General features: G+C 44.2%; 1 protein-coding gene across 2 annotated transcripts in view; it reads left to right on the top strand.

Annotated features, from left to right (window-relative positions):
• The window catches only part of SDHA (succinate dehydrogenase complex flavoprotein subunit A), a 28,030-nt gene that overhangs the window by 4,174 nt on the left and 2,695 nt on the right, over positions 1-21,161 (top strand). Inside the window, exons 2-13 of one of the 2 annotated variants that reach the window (XM_046671725.1) lie at positions 961-1,041; positions 2,079-2,240; positions 4,205-4,348; positions 4,609-4,773; positions 6,029-6,177; positions 6,882-7,006; positions 8,728-8,896; positions 9,716-9,911; positions 10,730-10,901; positions 13,721-13,839; positions 19,221-19,332; positions 19,536-19,666. In XM_046671725.1, the coding sequence (XP_046527681.1) occupies positions 961-1,041; positions 2,079-2,240; positions 4,205-4,348; positions 4,609-4,773; positions 6,029-6,177; positions 6,882-7,006; positions 8,728-8,896; positions 9,716-9,911; positions 10,730-10,901; positions 13,721-13,839; positions 19,221-19,332; positions 19,536-19,666 (1,725 nt within the window). Of the gene's footprint in view, positions 1-957; positions 1,042-2,078; positions 2,241-4,204; positions 4,349-4,608; positions 4,774-6,028; positions 6,178-6,881; positions 7,007-8,727; positions 8,897-9,715; positions 9,912-10,729; positions 10,902-13,720; positions 13,840-19,220; positions 19,333-19,535; positions 19,667-21,161 lie in introns of both variants that reach the window. The other variant, XM_046671724.1, reaches the window with a different exon arrangement.

The raw sequence follows: 21,161 nt of genomic DNA, 5'->3' as shown, positions 1-21,161 counted from the left end.
CTCCTCCTTGTAGTTCCCGTTTGTTTGTCCTACAGAATAAATTTTTTTTCACCACACAGAATAAATGTGTCTTCCAAATTACAGAATACTTGAAGGCATCTCTTATATCCCTGTTTGTCATTGTTGAGTGTACTTATTTCCTGAAACTGTCCTTTATGCTATTTTTAAGACTCTTTGTTTTGCCGTAGTCCTTGCAAATACAGTCAGCAGCATGGAAAACATATCTCCTAAGTTGCTGGCCGTTCTTAGCATGTGAAGAAGGTTGCCTCTCATGCTGGATTGTCATTTCATTAATACCAACTTGCTTGGGTAAATGTTTATAGGATGGGACATTTAAGCCAAGACTTGGAGAGTTGCAGAGGTTAACGAGGGAAAGGCCAGGGACGAGTGTGTGGGTGGAAGAAACAGTACCTTGTGGTATGACAGACGACGGGGAGTATGGCTGAAGTCTAGTGCAAATGTGGAGAGTGGTGAAGCAGGACCATCTCTGGGCCTGGAATCCTCACATTTACAGTGAAGGGTTAGAACCACGGTGCTTCAGTGTCACAACAAGTAACAGAGCCTGTTCTAGAATGTCCACCTCCCCATACACTGTCCAGTGCCTACCCCATTGTACTGTGAAACCTCACAGATGAGTGGAGCTCCAGTATGACAAGGGCTCTAATGGATCCAGTAAAAGTACTTCATGGTTTGCAGAACTACCACTTGAAATTAACGTGGAAGCATGCCTTTTTTATTTCCTTTCCTGAGTCAGTGAGTATCTGGTTTGGAAACAAGCTCCATCTAGAAGGGCTTTTCTTAGGGCACCCTGGGTCCTTTGCCCTTGCCTCAGGTGAGGTGTCTGTGTGAAGGGGAGTAGCTGGATACAAAAAAAGGTTAATAGACTTAGAAGGAGAAATTTTAATTACACGTCCCCAATTCCTTCAAGACACTTCACGCTCTCCCTCTGTCTCTCAGCAGTGGCCAGCAACATTGCAGACCCGTGGTTTTCACTTCACTGTTGATGGGACTAAGAGGGCATCTGCTAAAGTTTCAGATTCAGTAAGTTCATGACTTTTTGTTCATTACAAATGATTTTCCTGGCTTTAGAGGGGTAATGATCTATACTGGTTTTTAATATATTTGAGTAATACACAGATCTTATTTAAAGGGAAAAATTCTCATTCCAGTGCTTGCTCAAATTATTTTTAGTGTAATAATAGTTAATTGTCATATATACGTAAACATAGTAAAATTTTTTGCTCGTAGCTCTTATGTATCTATAAGCCAGATTAAAATTTAAATCAAGTAAAGTGACAAAATAATGAAGTTTAGATGACAAATGACCTGTATTTACTATGATGGATGGTGACATCTCTGCTCAGCCTAGGACTGTGTAGCCACTTGGGTGTTAGGCCTCTGTGTTTAGTGGGCCCATTCTGCTCTCCATATAAGAAACTGAAATTTGCTTCCAAGTTCTTTTCTTGTAAGCTCACGATATACTGAGTACTGGTTGGCACCTTCTCAGTTGTAAACGAGAACACGGGCCTGAAATAGAGTTGTGGTCCTCAGTTCTTAAGTGGTTACCCAGACGAACTGGAAAACGCTTATCTAAATGAAAACAACATTTTAACATTTTCGTGAAAAACTTGCAGATCACAGGTGGAGAATCATGATCTACACCACACTGTAAGCTTAGATTCATGTACGTGTATGTAAATAGGTGTAAACTTAAAAAGAGAAGGTAAATAAAAATGATAATTGAACGGAAAAACTGGCATTTTGATTCATGTTGTTGCTTTCCTTTGCTTCTGCAGTTCCTCTTTGAGGACGTACCTTTAAGTTTTCAGCATTTTAACTAACGGGGTTTCCCAGCTCCGTAGGGTAGGTGCTCTTCTGTCCTAAGGTCTGAGGGTGTGCCTGCCACATCTCATGACTGCTGTGTTGTTAGTGTCCAGTCCCACACAGGATGGGGGCCCTCTAGGCGTGGCAGTGGCCCTTTTGTGATACTACTTCGTTTTCTTCTAGCTCCTTCCCTGTAACCACAGTCTGTCTGGCATGGTTGAATGGGGATGAATGGGTGGATTTCTCTTTTCCAGATTTCTACACAGTACCCGGTGGTGGATCATGAATTTGATGCAGTGGTGGTAGGTGCTGGAGGGGCCGGCCTGCGAGCTGCGTTTGGCCTCTCTGAGGCGGGGTTTGACACAGCCTGTGTGACAAAGCTCTTTCCCACCAGGTCACACACTGTCGCAGCCCAGGTAAGAGAAAGGGGCTCTTGGTGCTTTCAGTGTCTACAGGCCGCTGCACAGTCTGGCACTCTGCCTGAGCAACCTTCTGCCTCAGGCCGCTGTCCCACCATGCTCTGCCGTGTGTGCCTCTTTCTGCTCCTTGTATACACGCACTTGGCTCACTCACCCTGGGGGTCTCTGCCCCCATCCTTGCTGCTTAAAGCCTCCTTGTCACTCTTGTTTCTGCTATTCTCATACTTGGGGCTTCTCTGACTACCCCACCTAGTACCACCCTGTGGTGGTTTTCTTCATTGCACTTACCTGATCTTAGGAAGTGAGCTTGCCTGTGGACTTGTTTCCATCTTCCCTGAATCTCACGTTTACTGCTGCATCCTCAGGGTTCGCCTCATTAAGTGTGATGGCGCTGAGCTTTGATGATGTCATGAATGTGCAGGACAGAGAAACGGTGGCCTTTACATGCTCTGAATTTAGGGAAGAGGATAAAAATAAGGTGAAAATTTATGCAGTGATTTTGTAATTTTGTTCTTTCATTCTAGGCACAATGTAAGTAGTACCCAACTTGTATACAGCTAGTATTCCAAAATCGTATTTGACTATCTTTCTGGTTTTGGGAGACATTTCCTCATAGAGACAACAGAGTGTGGTGACTTTCCAGGAACTAATAAAAGCCACCCTGGTGACAACCACTGTAGCTGGAACAGCCTGTGTTCAGTGTCCAGTAACACCCTTCAGGCACTTAGCGGCGAGATACTTTGTTCTAAATCTATTGCTTTGTAAACTGAAGAATATATACTATATACCTTTGGAGAATTCATTGTACAGAAGGAAAAATAGATAGAAACAGATAATTCTAAGTAATATTACAAGATAATGTAGTATTCAGGTAGTGCAGTATTAATTAAATAAGAAGAAGAAGAAAAGGATAGCTTAACTTGAATGCTGGTTTTTGAGTAGAGGTTTAATTGGTGGAAGGGTAAGACAGGTAAGGGCCTGGGGAGAGTCTGAAGAATACTGGGACCCCTCTGTACCTGTGCCCTGATTATTACTGAAAGTGGCAGTGAAATGCACATTTATGCTTGCCCTGGGCCCAGCGTTTGTGTTATTTTAAACCAGCTTTCTACATTCTGCACTGCTCTGGTACTTAGTTTCTTAGCTGGGTAGTGTTTGGGTTTACAGTTGGAGGAGTTGGAGAAGTGACGAAGTACATAACTTGGTAACTTTTGCATGTTTGCTGCAAAGTTCCTCGCTCTGTGCTAGTGACTCATCTCGTGGTAACTAAAACATATTGTGGGAAACTGAGGCACAGCACTGAGTGGAGAAGGAATTCCTGCATGGGTCTGTTTGACGCAAAAGTTGTGATCGAGTAACAATTGGAAAAGAGGGAGAAGTTAGAAAGTGTGCCTTTACTTGTGAAAAAGAGATTGTCTAAAGAGGAGTAATCCGTTTGTAAATTGGGGGGGGGAAAAGGGTGAGCATTACATTTGTCCCTGTCCTGTGTTTTCTGTGACTGAGGGATGGAGACAGAGGCGGTAAGCCGGTGGCGGGGGCGGTTAGCCGTGCACAGCAAAAGGAAGTGGCAGTGTGGGGACTGTGATGCTGTGGAGTTTATTGCTTGGCAGTAAGCACTCCTCATCTTTATTGCATGCCCAGAAATACCATTGGGAATGTTTTGTCATAAAGTTGTCTAGGTAGGTTTGTGGAGTACCTTGTACGTGCCAGGTTTGGTAAGTAAGTAGTAAGCGTTGTGCATGTAACCTCTCACTCAGTCCTCCAGACAACTCTTCAAGGAGTTTAGCTTCATGCCCCTTTCACGGATAAGGAGACCAGGGCTGAGGGGTTCAGTAACCTGGTAAGGGGAAGGTTCTGTGGCACCCTCTGGCTGTCACACACTGGAGGAGGCAATGGGGAGATGAGCCTAAAAGATACCATTGGGACTCCCTTTTGGAGCTCAGAAGATTGCTCCGTGTTTCTAGGGAGGAATCAATGCTGCTCTGGGGAACATGGAAGAGGACAACTGGAGGTGGCACTTCTACGACACCGTGAAGGGCTCCGACTGGCTGGGGGACCAGGATGCCATCCACTACATGACAGAGCAGGCCCCCGCCTCGGTGGTTGAGGTAACATTGCACCAGTCTGTTTCTAGTGCAAAAGAGGGGTTGAGGCAGATGTCAGCCAAAAGAATGGTACTGAGCCGATGTAACAAGGGAAATCTTTTGTCACTAATCATTCAGTTAATTTAACAAGGACATTTTTCTCTTTCCTGGAGTGTTGACATGTTCCTAGAACATAGCAGATTTCTGTTGAAGTTGTTTAGTGTACATTAGCCATGAAGATCTTGATTCCTTTGAGGTCCTAGGTGTTTGCTTTTGTTTCACAGCTGGAGAATTACGGCATGCCCTTTAGCAGAACCGAAGATGGGAGGATCTACCAGCGTGCCTTTGGTGGACAGAGCCTCAAGTTTGGGAAAGGCGGGCAGGCCCATCGGTGCTGCTGCGTGGCAGACCGCACAGGCCACTCGCTGCTGCACACGTTGTATGGAAGGGTGAGACCTGGGTGCATGGAGTGGTAGGACATGGTCTAGTCAGGCCAGGCATGTAACACAAGCTAGAAAGAGGCCACTCTGGGGACAGGTCAGAGGATCAATGTGTCAGCCCAGGGGTTGCTTAAAAAGTAACAGCATAACTTGGTAGTATGTATGTAGTAACTGTTAGTATGAAAGTGTGTATTTTAGAAGATTAAATTGATAATCATTACCTTCCAGGTTTGAACTTACGATCTGTCACATTGAAAATATAAGAACAGAGCAAGTATTTTAAGGCTCTTTTACCACTTCCAGATTCCTAAACTCATTGGTTTGTTTTAATACTTAACTGTTAAAACTGGACTAAGATTTGAGGGTAGTAGTCAGTGGATAATCAGGGCCAACTTTGTCATGGCCAAGTAATCAATATCCTGGATAATGTTGGTTCAGAATAGTCAGTTTTCTGAACTCTTATTTTCAAATGGAGACAGATCATTGATTTGCAAGTGTTAGGACACCAGTGGCTTCTCTGACTGAGTGGGTTGACAAATATGTGACAGGACGTGCCTGTGCCGCAGAATTGTGTGTCACATGGGCAGCTGGGAGTTTCATGGGAGCCCTTTTCGTTAGCTGGGGGACTGTCAGATCTGGGGCCTGGGCCAGTGCTGTCCAGTATTGGAGTTTGTGGTGTGGTGGGAATGTGCTTGTCTGCTCTGTCCAGGCCGGCAGCTGCCAGCCACATGTGACCATTAGAGATGTGGCTAGCATGCTCAGGGGTGAATGTTTTGTCTTGTTTAGATTAAGTGGCCAGCAGCTCTCTCGTGGTACAGCCCAGTCTAAGTCAAGACCCCGTGGTCTGTGGGCCCCAGCTGTGGCATCAGACTCTGAGAGCAGTTCAGTGCTGTGTGTGGTGCCATAGTGTGGAATGCCTATTAGGACTGTGTAGAAATAAGAAATGTGCTACCACCTTAGTGGTACATGCTGTTCTCTGGAGTGTGTTGATGTGTGTGCATCCTCTTTGTTTTGTTTATACAGCTAAGAGTAGAGTGCCTTCTGTGCTGTTACACAGTAGCATCAGCACTGTCCTTGATATGAGCTGAAGTCTGTGACTTCTTTTCCAAACTGGTCTTCTAGGGTTTACCTAATCCATTTGCCACACACTAGATCCAAGTCTCTTAACCTGTTCACATCAATAGTGTCAGCTTGATTGTGGGTTTAACACCCTAAATGCAATGGCAAATGTGGGATCCCTTTTTTCCTTTCCTTCTTTTTGCAGTCTCTACGATATGATACCAGCTATTTTGTAGAGTATTTTGCCTTGGATCTCCTGATGGAAAATGGGGAGTGCCGTGGGGTTATCGCACTATGCATAGAAGATGGGTCCATCCATCGCATAAGAGCAAAGAACACTGTTGTAGCTACTGGGTAAGAATCTAATTCTTCCTGTATTTAATTTCTCTGTAGGGAAGTGGAGCTTCAGAGTTTCTTCATTCTAATAAAAATAGAGGCATTAGAGGCATTATGGAATAATGGTTCAGACGCAGGCTGAGACTTAACCCAGTGAGGGTACTGCCCTTTGCCAGCCTTGGTTCCTCATCTCTCAAGGGAACAACAGTCGCACCAGTCTCAGAGGTGGGCGAGAAAGTATCTGCCGCCAAGTGCAGCTGGGAAGACCCTTGAGGAAACAGGCCTGGAGAGTCACATGAGATTTTCTGGAATAACATCTCTTTTGCTTTAATGGGTACTGTGTTAATGCGGATTTCTGGGGTAGATAAGTGCTGTTTGTTCATATGATGAAAATAAGTAAGTAGATTCCATTTTATACACTGTCAGTCGATATTTTAACCCTTTAAAAGAGTGAATACATAAACAGTTAGACATTTGAATATGAAAGTAATATATGCTTACCAGGGAAATCCTTCAGACAGCACACAAGTGTCCTCAAGGACAAATGAGAGTGCCTTCTGTCCCCCAGGCTCCCATCCTGGTTGCCCAGGGCAGTGTATGCAGACGACACCTGTGATGCGCTGCATGGCCTGCTCTGTCCACTTTCATGCCATTAGGAAGGAGGGTCTGGGGGGACACTGTGTGCAGTCATCACTCTCCCTGCTGGCACGTCTGTTTTCCAGAGGCTATGGGCGCACCTACTTCAGCTGCACGTCTGCCCACACCAGCACAGGCGATGGCACGGCCATGATCACCAGGGCAGGCCTTCCCTGCCAGGACTTGGAGTTCGTTCAGTTCCACCCTACAGGTAGGGAAGCAGGGCTCTGTGTGTCTTCTAAGCCCGTGATGCCTATTGAATGCTCCTCTACAGTGCCAGGTACTGACGTGTTTCTGATCATCTGCTTCCTTGTGTCTCAGATCCTAGCTTGTCATTTCCTCAAGACTTTTCCCTGTTTCTCCCAAGGCAGTTTAGGTGACTGTGTCAACTCTGCACCTTGCCTTGGCGGTACTTATTCCAGTCATAAAGCAGTCATTTTTTGGTGTCCCTCTCCCCAAGCAGGCTGTCCGCTCCAGGAGGCGGGGACAGTTCTGTCTCATTTACTGCCCTGTTCTCACTGCCTGGCACATAGTAGGACTTCAGTCACTATCCTGAGACTAGGGGAAATACATTTGACCAGAGAAGGGGCATGGGCAGATTGCAGTTTTGTAGGGAGAACATCAGGCTGCCACAGTTGTGAGTGAACTAAGGATGCACCTGTGACAAACAGAGCTCCATGAGATGTTGATGATTGAGGGTGCCAGTCATGGGCGGAGATGAGCTTGTCTTGGGTAATACATTCACAGTTGAGTGTACAAATGTGGGATTTGGAAGGAGGGTCCAGGCTAGGGGTGCAGGTTTGAGAGTGTTTAGGGGATGTTATCCAGAAATGAATCTGAGAGAAAGAGATCTGCTCTTGGGAGAGATGAATCTCATCCTGAACTTTGTTTCTGGGTTGCTTTTCTGGCCTGTCAACTGAGGAGACTCCATACGTGGTAGCAACAGCCCCCGTGCTAAAGAGCTAGGCCTTGTTTTTCTCTTTGCTCTGTCAGTATATTGTTTCTGATCCTTGGCAGAAATGAAAAATAAAAAATGTTTTAGGTGGTTTTTTATTATTATTTTTAACCAGTAAAATGTCTAAGACTTCTGAATCCCCTCTGTAATTTATTTAGAGTTCCATTTCCTATGCTTTTTCAATGTATGAGAAATAAAACAGTGGAAAAAATGCCATTGAAACTAGGAAAACTGAGAGGCAGTTGAAATGCAGGAATTTGCATTCTTGTTCTAAAAGCAAGGTGACTCTTTTGGTATACTAATGAAAGTATTAGCTTTCAGATTACGTTGTTGATGTATTTGTGTCCTATTCTGTGTTTTCAGGCCACTAGGGACAGTCAGGATCAAGGCAGACCCTGTGTGTAGCCAGGTTTGAATCTGAGCTCTGCCCTCCCAGCTTCGGGAGCGTGGACAGGTCACCAAGCTTTAATTACTCATCTCTGAAAATGGGGATAACGTTACCTGGGGTTGTTGCAAAATGTAGAATTGTACATAGCAAGTAGAGTATATGTATTAACTATAATAATTATTGCCGTAGTTTTTATTGGGTTCTTTAATAGGACCTTTCCAAGCTGGTTTTTCTTACCTAAACTAGTTGCCACAATTTCATGGTGCAAAAGGACATTCACAAATTACAACAAAACCTGAGGGATTTAACACATGCTCAGTTGTATTGAAGGTTTCAGATAAGCAGTAACCGGAGTGTTGCAGTGCTGCTTATCATCAACGGCAGTGTCCTCTCTCCTCACCACGGCCTTGTCAGCTATCAGACTTCCTATCGCTCCTGACCTTTCACCTTTTTTCTTTTTCCATTAATGCCCTTTGCATACCCTTTCCTTCTGTCTCCTCAAAAATGTCTTGAAAAAAATATTTGCGTTTGAAATACAGACCAAGCAGTTGTTGGGTTATAAATGTTTGATCGATTGGGCTCTTTGCAGGCATATATGGTGCTGGCTGTCTGATCACGGAAGGATGCCGCGGAGAGGGTGGCATCCTCATCAACAGTCAGGGCGAAAGGTTCATGGAGCGGTACGCCCCCGTCGCAAAGGACCTGGCATCCAGAGATGTTGTGTCTCGGTCCATGACTCTGGAAATCCGGGAGGGCAGGTCTGTGTGATTGTCCCCACAGGTGTCTGAGCGCACACGTATGTACAGCACACACACGCCGCCTTTGCCTTTGGTGGCTGCTGTGGCTTCAGGCTGAGTTTCAGCACCCCACCCGCCCCACCTCTCTAGGCACGTGTGGAACATCTCTGTTGCCTCTTGTCTGTCAGTTTATGCTCTTTCTAGAGACCTGCATTTTGAGAAGTTTAGCCAGCTTGATATTGATCTCAAATCTGGAACATCATATGTGTGTTTAAGTGTGTGTGTGATAGAGGCAAACAGACACCCCCCCCACCCCCTGAAGTTAGCATGTGAGCCTCAGGTGTTGTCTTGTGTTCTAACCCACAGATGTTTTGGGACCTTCAAGGTGTGTGGGCTACTTGTTCTTCTGTAAAGCAGCGTTGGGCTCTCCATGCCCGACACTGTGCCTTACTGTGGTGACACTTGTCAAATATCTGCTGGTGGAGCCTTTAGAGGCTTTACATTTTTACATAAAAAGTCGAATGGTTCTTTGGGATATTTGGTATAAAAGGTCTTTCTCACACATTTACCAAGGGAAACATAGCAAATTGTGACCTCCCGAGACTGGAGTGTGAGCTCAGGGCGGGCAGGATGTCTGTCTGTTGTTCGCGGCTATGTCTCCGTACCTGGTGTCCACCCTGGTGCGTCGTAGGTGCTTGGGAAAGATGTGATGAGTATTGAGGGGGAAACTGTCTTGAGCATCAAATCATGTGGAGCCTCATATGCTTCAATGATTTTGTGATCTCACGTTTTGTATAATTACTATTCTTTGTCTCATGCTGTGATGTCCTTTTTCACCAGAGGCTGTGGCCCTGAGAAGGATCATGTCTACCTGCAGTTGCACCACCTTCCCCCGCAGCAGCTGGCCACACGCCTGCCAGGCATTTCAGAGACGGCCATGATCTTCGCGGGTGTGGATGTCACCAAGGAGCCCATCCCTGTCCTTCCCACCGTGCATTATAACATGGGTGGCATTCCCACCAACTACAAGGGGCAGGTGATGCCACTGAGACCCCTTCACTGCCGGAAAGGGGGCAGGAGCAGTGGGACACCTCGCAGTTGTCCCTTTGGATCTTAATTAGAGGAAAAGACAGATATTTTCCTCAAAAAAGTACTGTGTCATTTGGTAGGCTGCACTTACTTTAAATCACTGCTACCGAAGGGCAGGGAAAGGCCTTAGTTCTATTCCAGATTTTGCATTTACTGCTTAATAACAATTATTAATAATTTATAAATCCCTCCTTAGTGAAGAGCCGTAGATACAGTATCATTTGCAATTCTTTCCAGTTATAATTATTTTTCTATATGATCTTGTTATTTTTACAGTGAACTTGCAAGTTGTTTTTACAGTTAATCCCTGTGGGTGGTTTTCACTTCACAGAGAGCTTTTCAGTCAGTTACCTTATTTTAGTTCCTCACCAGGCGAGGTGGGCAGGAAGTGCTCTCACACTTTATAGGTGACTCATAGGTTGGACAGTCTGATTGACAACTCGGGTCTCCTCCCTGCCCCTGCCATGCTCCCTTCGTCTGAGTCTAGGCCTGGAGTGTGGGAATAAAAGGGGTCACATCAGAGGTGGGAGGAGGTTTCTAATACACATTAGACCTGGGGTTAGGTCACAGGCGCCGCCTTCGGGGTCCTTGGACCTCGGCACAGGGCGACTGAGGGAGGAGACGACTCAGAGGGTTCCTTGTAGTGAGTGGATCAGTCCTGACTTCCTCTTTTTTCTCTGACTATGGCACAGACACTCCGCGGCAGGGGATGGGGTGGACCTGTGCAGACTGCGCTCCTTCAGTCCTCTGTCTTCTTTCCCACAGGTTCTGAAGCATGTGAACGGCCAGGATCAGGTCGTGCCTGGCCTGTACGCTTGTGGGGAGGCCGCCTGTGCCTCAGTGCATGGCGCCAACCGTCTTGGGGCAAACTCGCTCTTGGACCTGGTTGTCTTTGGCCGGGCGTGTGCCCTGAGTATTGCAGAGTCCTGCAAACCTGGTATGTGTTTTCTTAAGTAGCCCGGCTGTCTCAGGAGGGAGAGGTTACAAAGTCTTGATTTATAATTGGAAATTCGCTTAGTGATCAGTTAGTGGTAGTATTTTTAACTTCATAGTTGAGGGTAACCTTTTTTTTGGTCAAATTTTTTTCTTTGCTCTCATGATGTCTGCTTAGAAAAGTCACTATCGGGGCTGGCCCTGTGGCCAAATGGTTAAGTTCGTGTGCTCTGTTTCGGCGGCCCAGGGTTTCACCTGTTTGAATCCTGGGTGCGGACATGGCACCACTCATCAGGCCATGTTGAGGTGGTGTCCCACATGCGACAACTAGCAGGACCCACAACTGAAATATACAACTATGTGCTGGGGGGATTTGGGGAGAAAAAACAATTAAAAAAAAAAAAGAAAGATTGGCAACAGTTGTTAGCTCAGATGCTATCTTTAGAAAAAAGAAAAACTTAAAAAAAAGTCACTATCAGGAAATTGTTATTTTGCGGGGAAGTTTACCATATATTACTTGCCTGATATAAATGACTTGCTATGAAATCTTGTAAATAATAAGTATAAATGAATATGTGCCTTGTTCCAGGAAAATGATTGAGGCTGTTCTAGAAAGGAAATGTAACTGGTCTGTTAAAGGAGAGCGGGATGGCTTACTGTAGACAGAGGAAGGGTGGTCACCGCGGCCCTTCAGTGACAGAGTGGAGCTCAGTCACTGATCTTGCTGGGAAGAAATGCCATGTCAGTACCACGTCCTGGAAGTGTGAGTCCACACTTTCTGAGTCCCACTAAGGAGAGGACACTGTTGCTCTGACCTTCGAAAGGGTCTTCACAATGGTCACCTTGACCATTTTCCTTGGAATGACACCGAGGTGGAGGCACTGTTCCTAAGGCAAGGATGGGAGCTTCCCCGGGCCCCCACTCTTCCCAAGACATTTCACTGTGTTAATTGTTGTGTATCAGTTCTGTTTTTATTGAACAAAAGTTTTTTGTATGGATTTTAAATCGGCGAAAGTTATGCTGTAGAAACAGTGCAGTCTTGCTAACCCACTAATAAACATAGCCCTTAGTGTAACAAGGTGCTGCGCCCTTTCATATCTGCAGCTGTCAAGATGCACCTAATAAAGAGGACAAGGCACATTTTCGGACATACTCTCCCCCTTGCTTTGACCACAGCTCAAGGCTGAAACGCCAAGGCAGGGCCTTGTCCCCATCCTTGCTGCAAACGCAGGAGTCGAGCCCACTTAGTCTGACACCAGATCTAGCGCTCATTTCACTGTAGCAGAGAGTCGGGCATCAGATCTCTCAGAGCAAACAGAAAATTGGAGGTTCCCTTTCTTTGGAAATGAGAAAAAGGAAGTTTTGTAAGAATACTTTGTCCTTTTGTATCTAAAGGATCAATGCACACTTTTTAAAATTTTTCTAAACTCAGCAGTAAAAAGAAACACCCTACCCATACAAGCAACAACTTGAATGAATCTCAATGTATTAGGCTGTATGATCCAGGCTCAAACGCCTACATACATATGATTCTGTTTATATGACAATCTGGAAAAGGCAAAACTTGGGAATAAGTTGGATCACTGGCTGCTGGGGACTATATCCTGCTTGTGGTGGGGCTTTATGTAACTCTGTCAAAACTTGCAGAACTCTACACTAAAAATGGTATTGTACTCTAATTTAATTTTTAAAAATGAAAAAGGAAAGGAAAAAATGTTTGTACCACTACTTCCCTCCAAATGTGAACATTTTAAATGTTAAAATGTTTAAACCCTGTTCTGTGTCCTGATTATGGTGGTTACAGGAACCCATACATGTGTTAAAATTTGTAGGACTGTGCACCTAAAGAGAGAAAATTAACTCTACTGAATGATCATTTTTTAAGACATTAAAAACAAGCCAAAGAAAGAGCAGCCTGTTAGAAGAGCAGGTCCATGAGGGCCAGTGCCCAGTCTGTGGAGAGGGCGTGGCTGCTAGCAGCCCTGGTCCGCCTGCAGACCCTTGTGTCCTGCACTTCATGTGTCCTGCGTGTATTACCTGTTGAACAAAGTACATTAAAAACATGTCATCCCCCGGACCAGCCCGGTGGCGCACGGGTTAATTGCGCACATTCCGCTTTGTCAGCCTGGGGTTTGCTGGTTCGGATCTCAGGTGCAGACGTGGCACCGCTCATCAAGCCATGCTGTGGTAGGTGTCCCATGTATGAAGTAGAGGAAGATAGGCATGGATGTTAGCTCAGGGCCAGTCTTCCTCAGCGAAAAGAGGAGGATTGGCAGCAGTTAGCTCAGGGCTAATCTTCCTCAAAAAAAAAACAAAACATGTCATCCCCAACAAAAACCTTAAAAATGCTCAAAACATTTGTCTTTTTAGGAAGGCGAAAACAGCAGATCTTGAGGTTTGGGTGAGAGGGTGCAAGGATCAGGCTCAGCAGGGGACTTTAAACATGCTGCCAGCCCCCTCCCTCCTCCCTGAATGGCTGAGAACTGCGGCTCTGGAAGATGCCCTTTTTCCTTTACTAGAATAATCCTGAAAGGCCTGTTTGCACAAATCCAAGTTTTAAACTTGAGAGAGGGTTTCTGTTTTGTTCATCCAGAGATTACTTATTGGACACTACTCTGCCAGAAATTCCATCCTTATGTTACTCTTTAGCCCCAGTAAATAGGTGGTTCCTCAGGCACGGGTGGCCCTAGCAGAGTGTTAGCTCAGTTACCTGTCGCTTTCCAAACTCCCAGAAAGGTTATAGTCCACCTTTTTTGTCATTCAGAATCCATCTGGTTTTTCTAAATGTTTTTCACAAGTTAAATTCTAGCTTTCTTTTTTTAGGAGATAAAGTTCCCCCCATTAAACCAAATGCTGGGGAAGAATCTGTCATGAATCTTGACAAACTGAGGTTTGCTGATGGCAGTATAAGAACGTCGGAACTGCGACTCAGCATGCAGAAGGTAAAACCTGGACAGTGGAGTGAGCAGTCCTCCGCATTAACTAGCCCTGCACTGGGGTTTGGGGTCAGCAGCAGCAGGACATACTCCTTGCTATTTCAAATAGGAGTATAAAAGAGATGGGGCCTAAATCAGGTACAAGTGCATGTCTTTCCACAGAGAAGCTGGAGGGAGCCGCCCAGGGCAGAAATAACGGCCCTGCACATCTGGGAGTCAGTCTTCTCTTGTGCACTCCAGGGTGCTTGTGTGTGGCTTCCCTCCCCAGGTCGTCTCTGGCCATCGTCTATGTCACGGCCTGAAGGAGCAGAAGCTCAATGCCCAGCTGGGAGCGTCCCTTGACAGTCTTCCCGAAATCCCAGCACTTCTCACTGTCAAGAAAGTCATCCCATCATCACACCCAGCTTCTGGCAACTCTGGGAAATGTCCTTAAATTAGGCCCATTGCTGCCCCTCCATAAAATCAGGAAGAGGAGAGTGTGGATAGTGGGTGGTACCGTACGTAATCTGTGCATTGGTTAGAGTACTCACCTTCCAGATGAGCATGTCCAGTGGAACATTCTGTGAGAATGGAGATGTTCCATGTCTTTGACCCCATGTGACTGGAGCATCTGAAATGTGGCCAGTCTGACTAAAGAACTGAATTTTTATTTTATTTCATTTCAGTTTTAATATAATTAGCTACATGTGGTTGGTGGCCATTGCATTGGATAATACAGGTTTAGATAATATAAAAATAAAATGTAAAGCAGTTAAGAATCAAACTCTTCTAATACATAAATTCTTGGTCTGTGAATGAGATCTCTGTCCACTTGAAATTATTTGCAAGAATTTCTGAGTAGGGGCATTTTCTGAAAAGGAGCCCCTTGCTTTAGTCATATCCCTAAAGGGATCCAGTGGGACATACACATAAACACCACCCAAAGAAAAAATGTCACATACTGCCGTTCTCATAGGACTGATTCTGTCTTCAGGTGAGACGGCTTCAGGGAGCCATCATGGAAGGTGAGGAAAATAGGTAAAGAAACAAGCACCTTTAAGGAAAAGCAGTCAAGTGGTACTGCACAGGACTTTTGTAGGGTGCTGATACCAGGGTTGGAGGTCAGTAAGGACAGGTCTGATCATTGCATAGGCTATGGGGACCTATGTTCAGATAGGAAAATGTCAAATCCTTGAAAGATTTGAAAAAGGTAGTGCTAGAGACATTACCACAAATAAGGCATGTATCGGTGTCTGCTGTGTGCCAGGCAGTGTTCATGAGGCCAGAGTGAGCACTGAGCAAAACAAAAATTCCTGCCCTCGTGGATTGACATTTGAGTGGAGGGGAAGCAGTTTTTCTCCTGATTCCAGCTAATCAGTAAGAAACAAAAAAGAAATGAGGTATATGTTGAAAAGGAATAGACGGAATTGTCATTACTTGCCAATGTGATTACCTGAAAATTCCAGGAGAATAAATTGAAAACCTAGTAAAAACAATACAAGAATGAAGTAAGGTGTTTGGATAAAAGATTCATATACAAAAATCAGTAGCTTTCCAATATGCCAGCAGTAATCCATTCAAATGTTAATAGCTCATTTGCACTGCAGCCACCACAGTTTAAAATGCCTTGAATAAACCTAACCAGAAATAGGTAAAAAGGGTATGAAAAAATATGAATACTGAAGGACATAAAAGAATGTTTTAACAGTTTATTTACTAGATTCTAAGACTTTTTTCCATTTGCTCTTCCTGAGAAACCATGACATTGATGGTGTGCATTATAATCTTATAATTACGTAACACTCTAAAGAAATAGATGAAAAGTCTATTAAGTAGAATTAAATTAGGAAGTGGTTAGTCTCATATTGGTAGAGAAGGAGACATCTCGATTAATGGAACAAAGTCACGTCCAGAAATAGGCCTGGGTCCGTCCTGTGAGCATATGATGAAGGGGTTTTTAAGAGGGATGAAAGGAAAGATCAGTCAATGATAGGAAACAAAGATAGATCTCACTTCTCAGCAGACTTAAGTAAGTTTCAGGTTTATTTTGTATCACATTTCTTATGAGCATAAACAGGAAAGCTATGAAGTACTTAATACAGGAGGAGTTTTTACAGAATAACCAGAAGAGCAAACAGTGAGGGTTCCTGGGCTTCTTACTTCTCCCTCTACCTCACCACTCACTGCTGACGCTGACCACCTCATAGTCTTAGCACTTCTCAGCTTGTATCACCAAGAGGTGTCTGCTGGTTCCTCTGACATTTACCACCAGACCTCATAAGTGGGCAGCAAGGCGTCCTGTGACCAGCACAGGGCTGCTGTCTCCTCGGGAATTCATGGTGGAGTGCTTATGCCCTGTCCGCCACCATTCAGTATGTCCTACATCAAAAGAAATCTGCTTGGAATCACTGATCCTGGGTGTGTTCCAGAAACTCTGCCTGCCATAGTTGCAAAATATTCCACTTTAAATAACGTATGTGGGTTTGGTTTAGGACATGTACTTGAGCCAGCTCTGATGGCCTGGTGGTTAAAGTTCGGCGCTCTTACTGCTTGAGTGGCCCAGGTTCGCTTCCTGGTTGCAGAACCACACCACTCGTCTGTTGGTTGCCATGCTGTGGCAGCGGCTCATGTAGAAGAACTAGAAGGACCCTAACTTAGAATATACAACCATGCACTGGGCCTTTGTGGAGAAAAAAAAAAAAAGAGGAAAATTGGCAACAGATATTAACTCAGGGTGAATCTTTTCCCTGCAAAAAAAAAAAAAAGACACATACTTAGTAGAAACTTTTTTTTTTTTTTAAAGATTTTATTTTTTTCCTTTTTCTCCCCAAAGCCCCCTGGTACATAGTTGTATATTCTTTGTTGTGGGTCTTTCTAGTTGTGGCATGTGGGATGCTGCCTCAGCGTGGTTTGATGAGCAGTGCCATGTCCACGCCCAGGATTCGAACCAACAAAACACTGGGCCGCCTGCAGCGGAGCACGCAAACTTAACCACTCGGCCACGGGGCCAACCCCAGTAGAAACATTTTTTTAAAGCTTTAATCAAAACTTCATTTTAATATCCACTATGATAAAAACTCCCAACAATGTAGGTATAGAGGGAATATACCTCAACGTAGTAGAGGCCATATATGACAGGCCCACAGCCAACATCATACTCAACAGTGAAAAGCTGAAAGCTTTTCCTCTAAGATCAGGAATAAGACAAGGGTGTCCACTCTTGCCACTCCTACTCAACATAGTATTGGAAGCCCTAGCCAGAGCAATTAGGTGGGAAGAAGAAACAAAAGGGATCAGAAGTAGAAAGGAAGAAGTAAAACTGTCACTATTTACAGATGACGTGATACTATATCTAGAAAACCCTAAAGACTCCACCAAAAATCTGTTAAAACTAACACATAAATGAATCCAGTAAAGTTGCAGGATACAAAATCAATATACAAAAATCTGTTTCATTGCTATATATGCTAATAATGAACTATTAGAAAGAGAAGTTAAGAAAACAATCCTATTTCCAATTGCATCAAACAGAATAAAATACCTAGGAATAAATTTGACCAAGGAAGTGAAGACCTGTAACCTGAAAACTATAAAACATTAGTGAAAGAAATTGAAGAAGACACAAATAAATGGAAATATATTCCATGCTCATGGATTGAAAGAATTAAGATTGTTAAAATTTCCATACTACCCAAAGCAATCTACAGGATTCAGTGCAATCTTTATCAAAATTCCAATGGCATTTTTCACGGAAATAGAAAAAATAACCCTAAAATTTGTATGGAATCATAAAAGACCCTGAACAGCCAAAGCAATCTTGAGAAAGAAGAACAAAGATGGAGCCATTATGCTCCCTGACTTTAAACTTTGTTACAAAGCTATAGTAATCAAAACAGTAGGGTATTGGCATAAAAATGGACTATAGGTCAATGGGATAGAATAGAGAGCCCAGAAGCAAACCTACACATATATGGTCAATTAGTTTACAACAAAGGAGCCAAGAATATACAGTGGGGAAAGGACAGTCACCAGTATATGGTGTTAGGAAAACTGGACCCCTTTCTTATACCATACACAGGAGTTAACTCAAAACGGGTTTAAAGACTTGAACGTACGACCTGAAACTACAAAACTCTAGAAAAAAACCTAGGCAGTAAGCTCCTTGACATCTGTCTTGGTGATGAATTTTTTAATCTGACACCCAAAGCAAAGGCAACAAAAGCAAAAATAAATAAGTGAGGCTACATGAAACAAAAGCTTCTGCACAATAAAGGAAACCATCAACAAAATAAAAAGGCAGCCTACCTAATGGGAGAAAATATGTGCAAACCATTAATCCGATAAGCGGCTGATATCCAAAATAATAAAGAGTTCATACATCTCAACAACAAAGAAACAACCCAATTAAAAAATGGGCAGAGAACCTGAATAGACATTTTCCCAAAGAAGACATACAGATGGCCATGAAAAGATGCTCAACATCACTAGTCATCAGGGAAGTGCAAATCAAAACCACAATGAGATATCACCTCATACCTATTAGAATGGCTGTCATCAAAAACACAAGAAACGGCAAATGTTGACAAGGGTGTGGAGAAAAGAGAACTGTTGTGCACTGTTGGTGGGAATGTAAACTGGTACAGCCACTACAGAAAATAATATGGAGGTTCCTCAAAAAATTAAAAATGGAACTACCATATGATCCAGCAATTCCACTTCTAGGATATGTATCCAAAGAAAACAAAAATACTAACTTGAAAAGATGTATGCTCCCCATGTTCATTGCAGCAGCATTTATGGTAGTCAAGATGTGGAAACAACCTAGGTGTCCATTGATGGGTGGGTAAAGAAGATGTAGTGTGTATATATATACAATAGAATATTATTCAGCCATAAAAAAGAATGAAATCCTGCCGTTTGCGACAACATGGATGGACCTTGAGGGCATTATGCTGAATGAAATAAGTCAGATGGAGAGAGACAAATATCATTTGATCTCACTCACATGTGGAATCTTAAAAGAAAAAAGTTCATAGATAGAACAGGTTCGTGGTTGCCAGAGGCAGGGGGTGGAAGGTGGGCAAAATTTGTGAAAGTGGTCAAAAACTACAAACTTTGAGTTATAACATAGGTCTTGGGGATGTAATGGTGACTATGGTTAATAATAACTGTGTTGCATATTTGAAAGTTGCTAAGAGACTATGTCTTAAAATTTCTCGTAAACAAAAAAATTTCATTTTAAAATTCAGAGTAATAAACTCAGTCTGAACTTCCTGGTTTTTCTATTTAATTTACATAAATATTTTACCAAAAAATGAAATAGATTAAGAAGAAAATCTGAAAGTTTAAGAGTTCTTGGTGTGGCTTCTTCATATGGCTTAAAAGTTTAGAAATATTTCGTATTACAGTCGATGCAAAGTCATGCTGCAGTGTTCCGTGTGGGAAGCGTGTTACAGGAAGGCTGTGAGAAAATTAGCCAGCTCTACGGAGACCTTAAGCATCTGAAGACGTTTGACAGAGGTGAGCGGTTTGCAGGCCCTTGCACATAATTGGGGTGCTGATGTCTGCAGGGTGGGCTGCTTCAGGGCCGTGTCCGTCCAATTAGCGCCAACATCATCCCACCCTGGCTCTCTCAGGGGACCCTGGTGAGCCCATGGCTAAGCCCAAAGCGCCCATCTGACTGGGTCCTGTCTGTCTCTCACGGGTGCCTTGTGTGTCCCCAGGAATGGTCTGGAATACTGACCTGGTAGAGACCCTGGAGCTGCAGAACCTGATGCTTTGCGCGCTTCAGACGATTTATGGAGCAGAGGCCCGGAAGGAGTCACGTGGTGCTCACGCCAGGGAAGATTACAAGGTGCGCCTTGGTGATAAACCCCGTGTGCACCTGTGTCTTCTCCCCACTGGCATTGCCCAGTCCCTGACCCACACTTTCTCTGCATGGCACCCCGTTTTCCTACAAGTAAATTGAGAAAAATGATTTTTCTTCTTCTGATAAACTTTCATAACTTTGTTCTCACCATGCTCAGTACTAGGGTGACCCTCCTTCTTGCTTTGGATTAGCATCTACTGCAGTGTCTCTAAGCAGGACACGCTCGTCCTTACTAGGGCAAAGGATAGAGTGCAGCCCGAGTCCTGTGGCCAGAAAGTGCTAATTTATTGACTTAAAATGATGAGTAAATCATTGTTTCAGACCTGCCCTCTGGTCTGGAGAGGGATCCTAGATGCTCATCTTGGATCACTGTTTTTTTTAAATGAACTGATTTTTATGCAGAGCACACTTGTCAGATTCTGCCAGGAAAGAGCACTCAGCATATGATCGCAAAAAATCATGGAAAGGGGAGCTTGGGGGCAAATGCAAGTTATAGAGGATACATGTCAGCAAAGCTGGAGCCCCTTCCCACAGGACAGACACAGACTTTGGTTCAGGGCAGTGTTGGGCTCACTGTTAGCGGCTGTACTAGTTGACTGGATGTGGATGAATGGGGAAATTGGCAAGAGGAATTAGATTTTAATTTACTGTGAAGTTTTATTAATTTACCCTCCACCGATTGGGGCTGGATTAGTTTTGCCTTGTATTTGGTTTGAAGACTGGTGAGCATACTTGTCATGTGTACTGAAGGACTGGAAGCTTCTCCAGGCTGTAGGTTGGCAGTTTGTGTGGCTGGGATGAACATGTCTTCATTTCACGTGGTCACAGCAGACACGCAGGTCCTGCTCAGCCTAGGAGAGCTCATCCCATAGTTGCATGTTCAGGAATGAGGGAATGTGCAGCAGCCCCACTTGCCCCTGGGTAAGAGGTCTCACTTCTGCCCACCCCCACACTCGCCTCCCTCAGTGGAAACAGAGCCCAGTGTTTGGATCTTTTGGCTTTTATCTGAAGAGGCTCTTGTATGTGTTATCTGTTACCATGTGCAAGATATTCCTTAATGGCGTTTAGCTTCTCTTGAAGAGTTTTTGAAAATTTTCATAGAATTGCTAAAATTAAAACATTTAAATAAAAAAGCCTGAAAGAAGAAGGCAAAATCTCCCAGAGTACCAAGCAGAAAGACAAAGTGTTTGATAAACTTCTAAGTACATAAAAGATCAATCTAATTCCAACATCCATGCCTTAGGAGTTGTAGAAAGAGAAACGCAGAAATGGAGCTGGACTCTCACTGCTGCTGCAAACCCACTGCCCAGCCGTGTGGCCTGCGCAGGTCCTGACCTTGTGTCAGGGGCTTGTGCAGTGGTGGAAATGGAATGAGGAAGGGCGTGGGAGGCCCTAGGATGGGCTGGCACAGAGTGAGGGGCCTGTCAATAACTAGAGGACACAGCTGGCAAATGAACCACATTCTTCTTGCGTGTGATAC

Source organism: Equus quagga, chromosome 9, assembly GCF_021613505.1.
Source record: "Equus quagga isolate Etosha38 chromosome 9, UCLA_HA_Equagga_1.0, whole genome shotgun sequence".
NCBI classification, from domain to species: domain Eukaryota; kingdom Metazoa; phylum Chordata; class Mammalia; order Perissodactyla; family Equidae; genus Equus; species Equus quagga.
The sequence above is the reverse complement of the archived record's forward strand: the minus strand, read 5'-3'. Positions and strand labels throughout refer to the sequence as shown.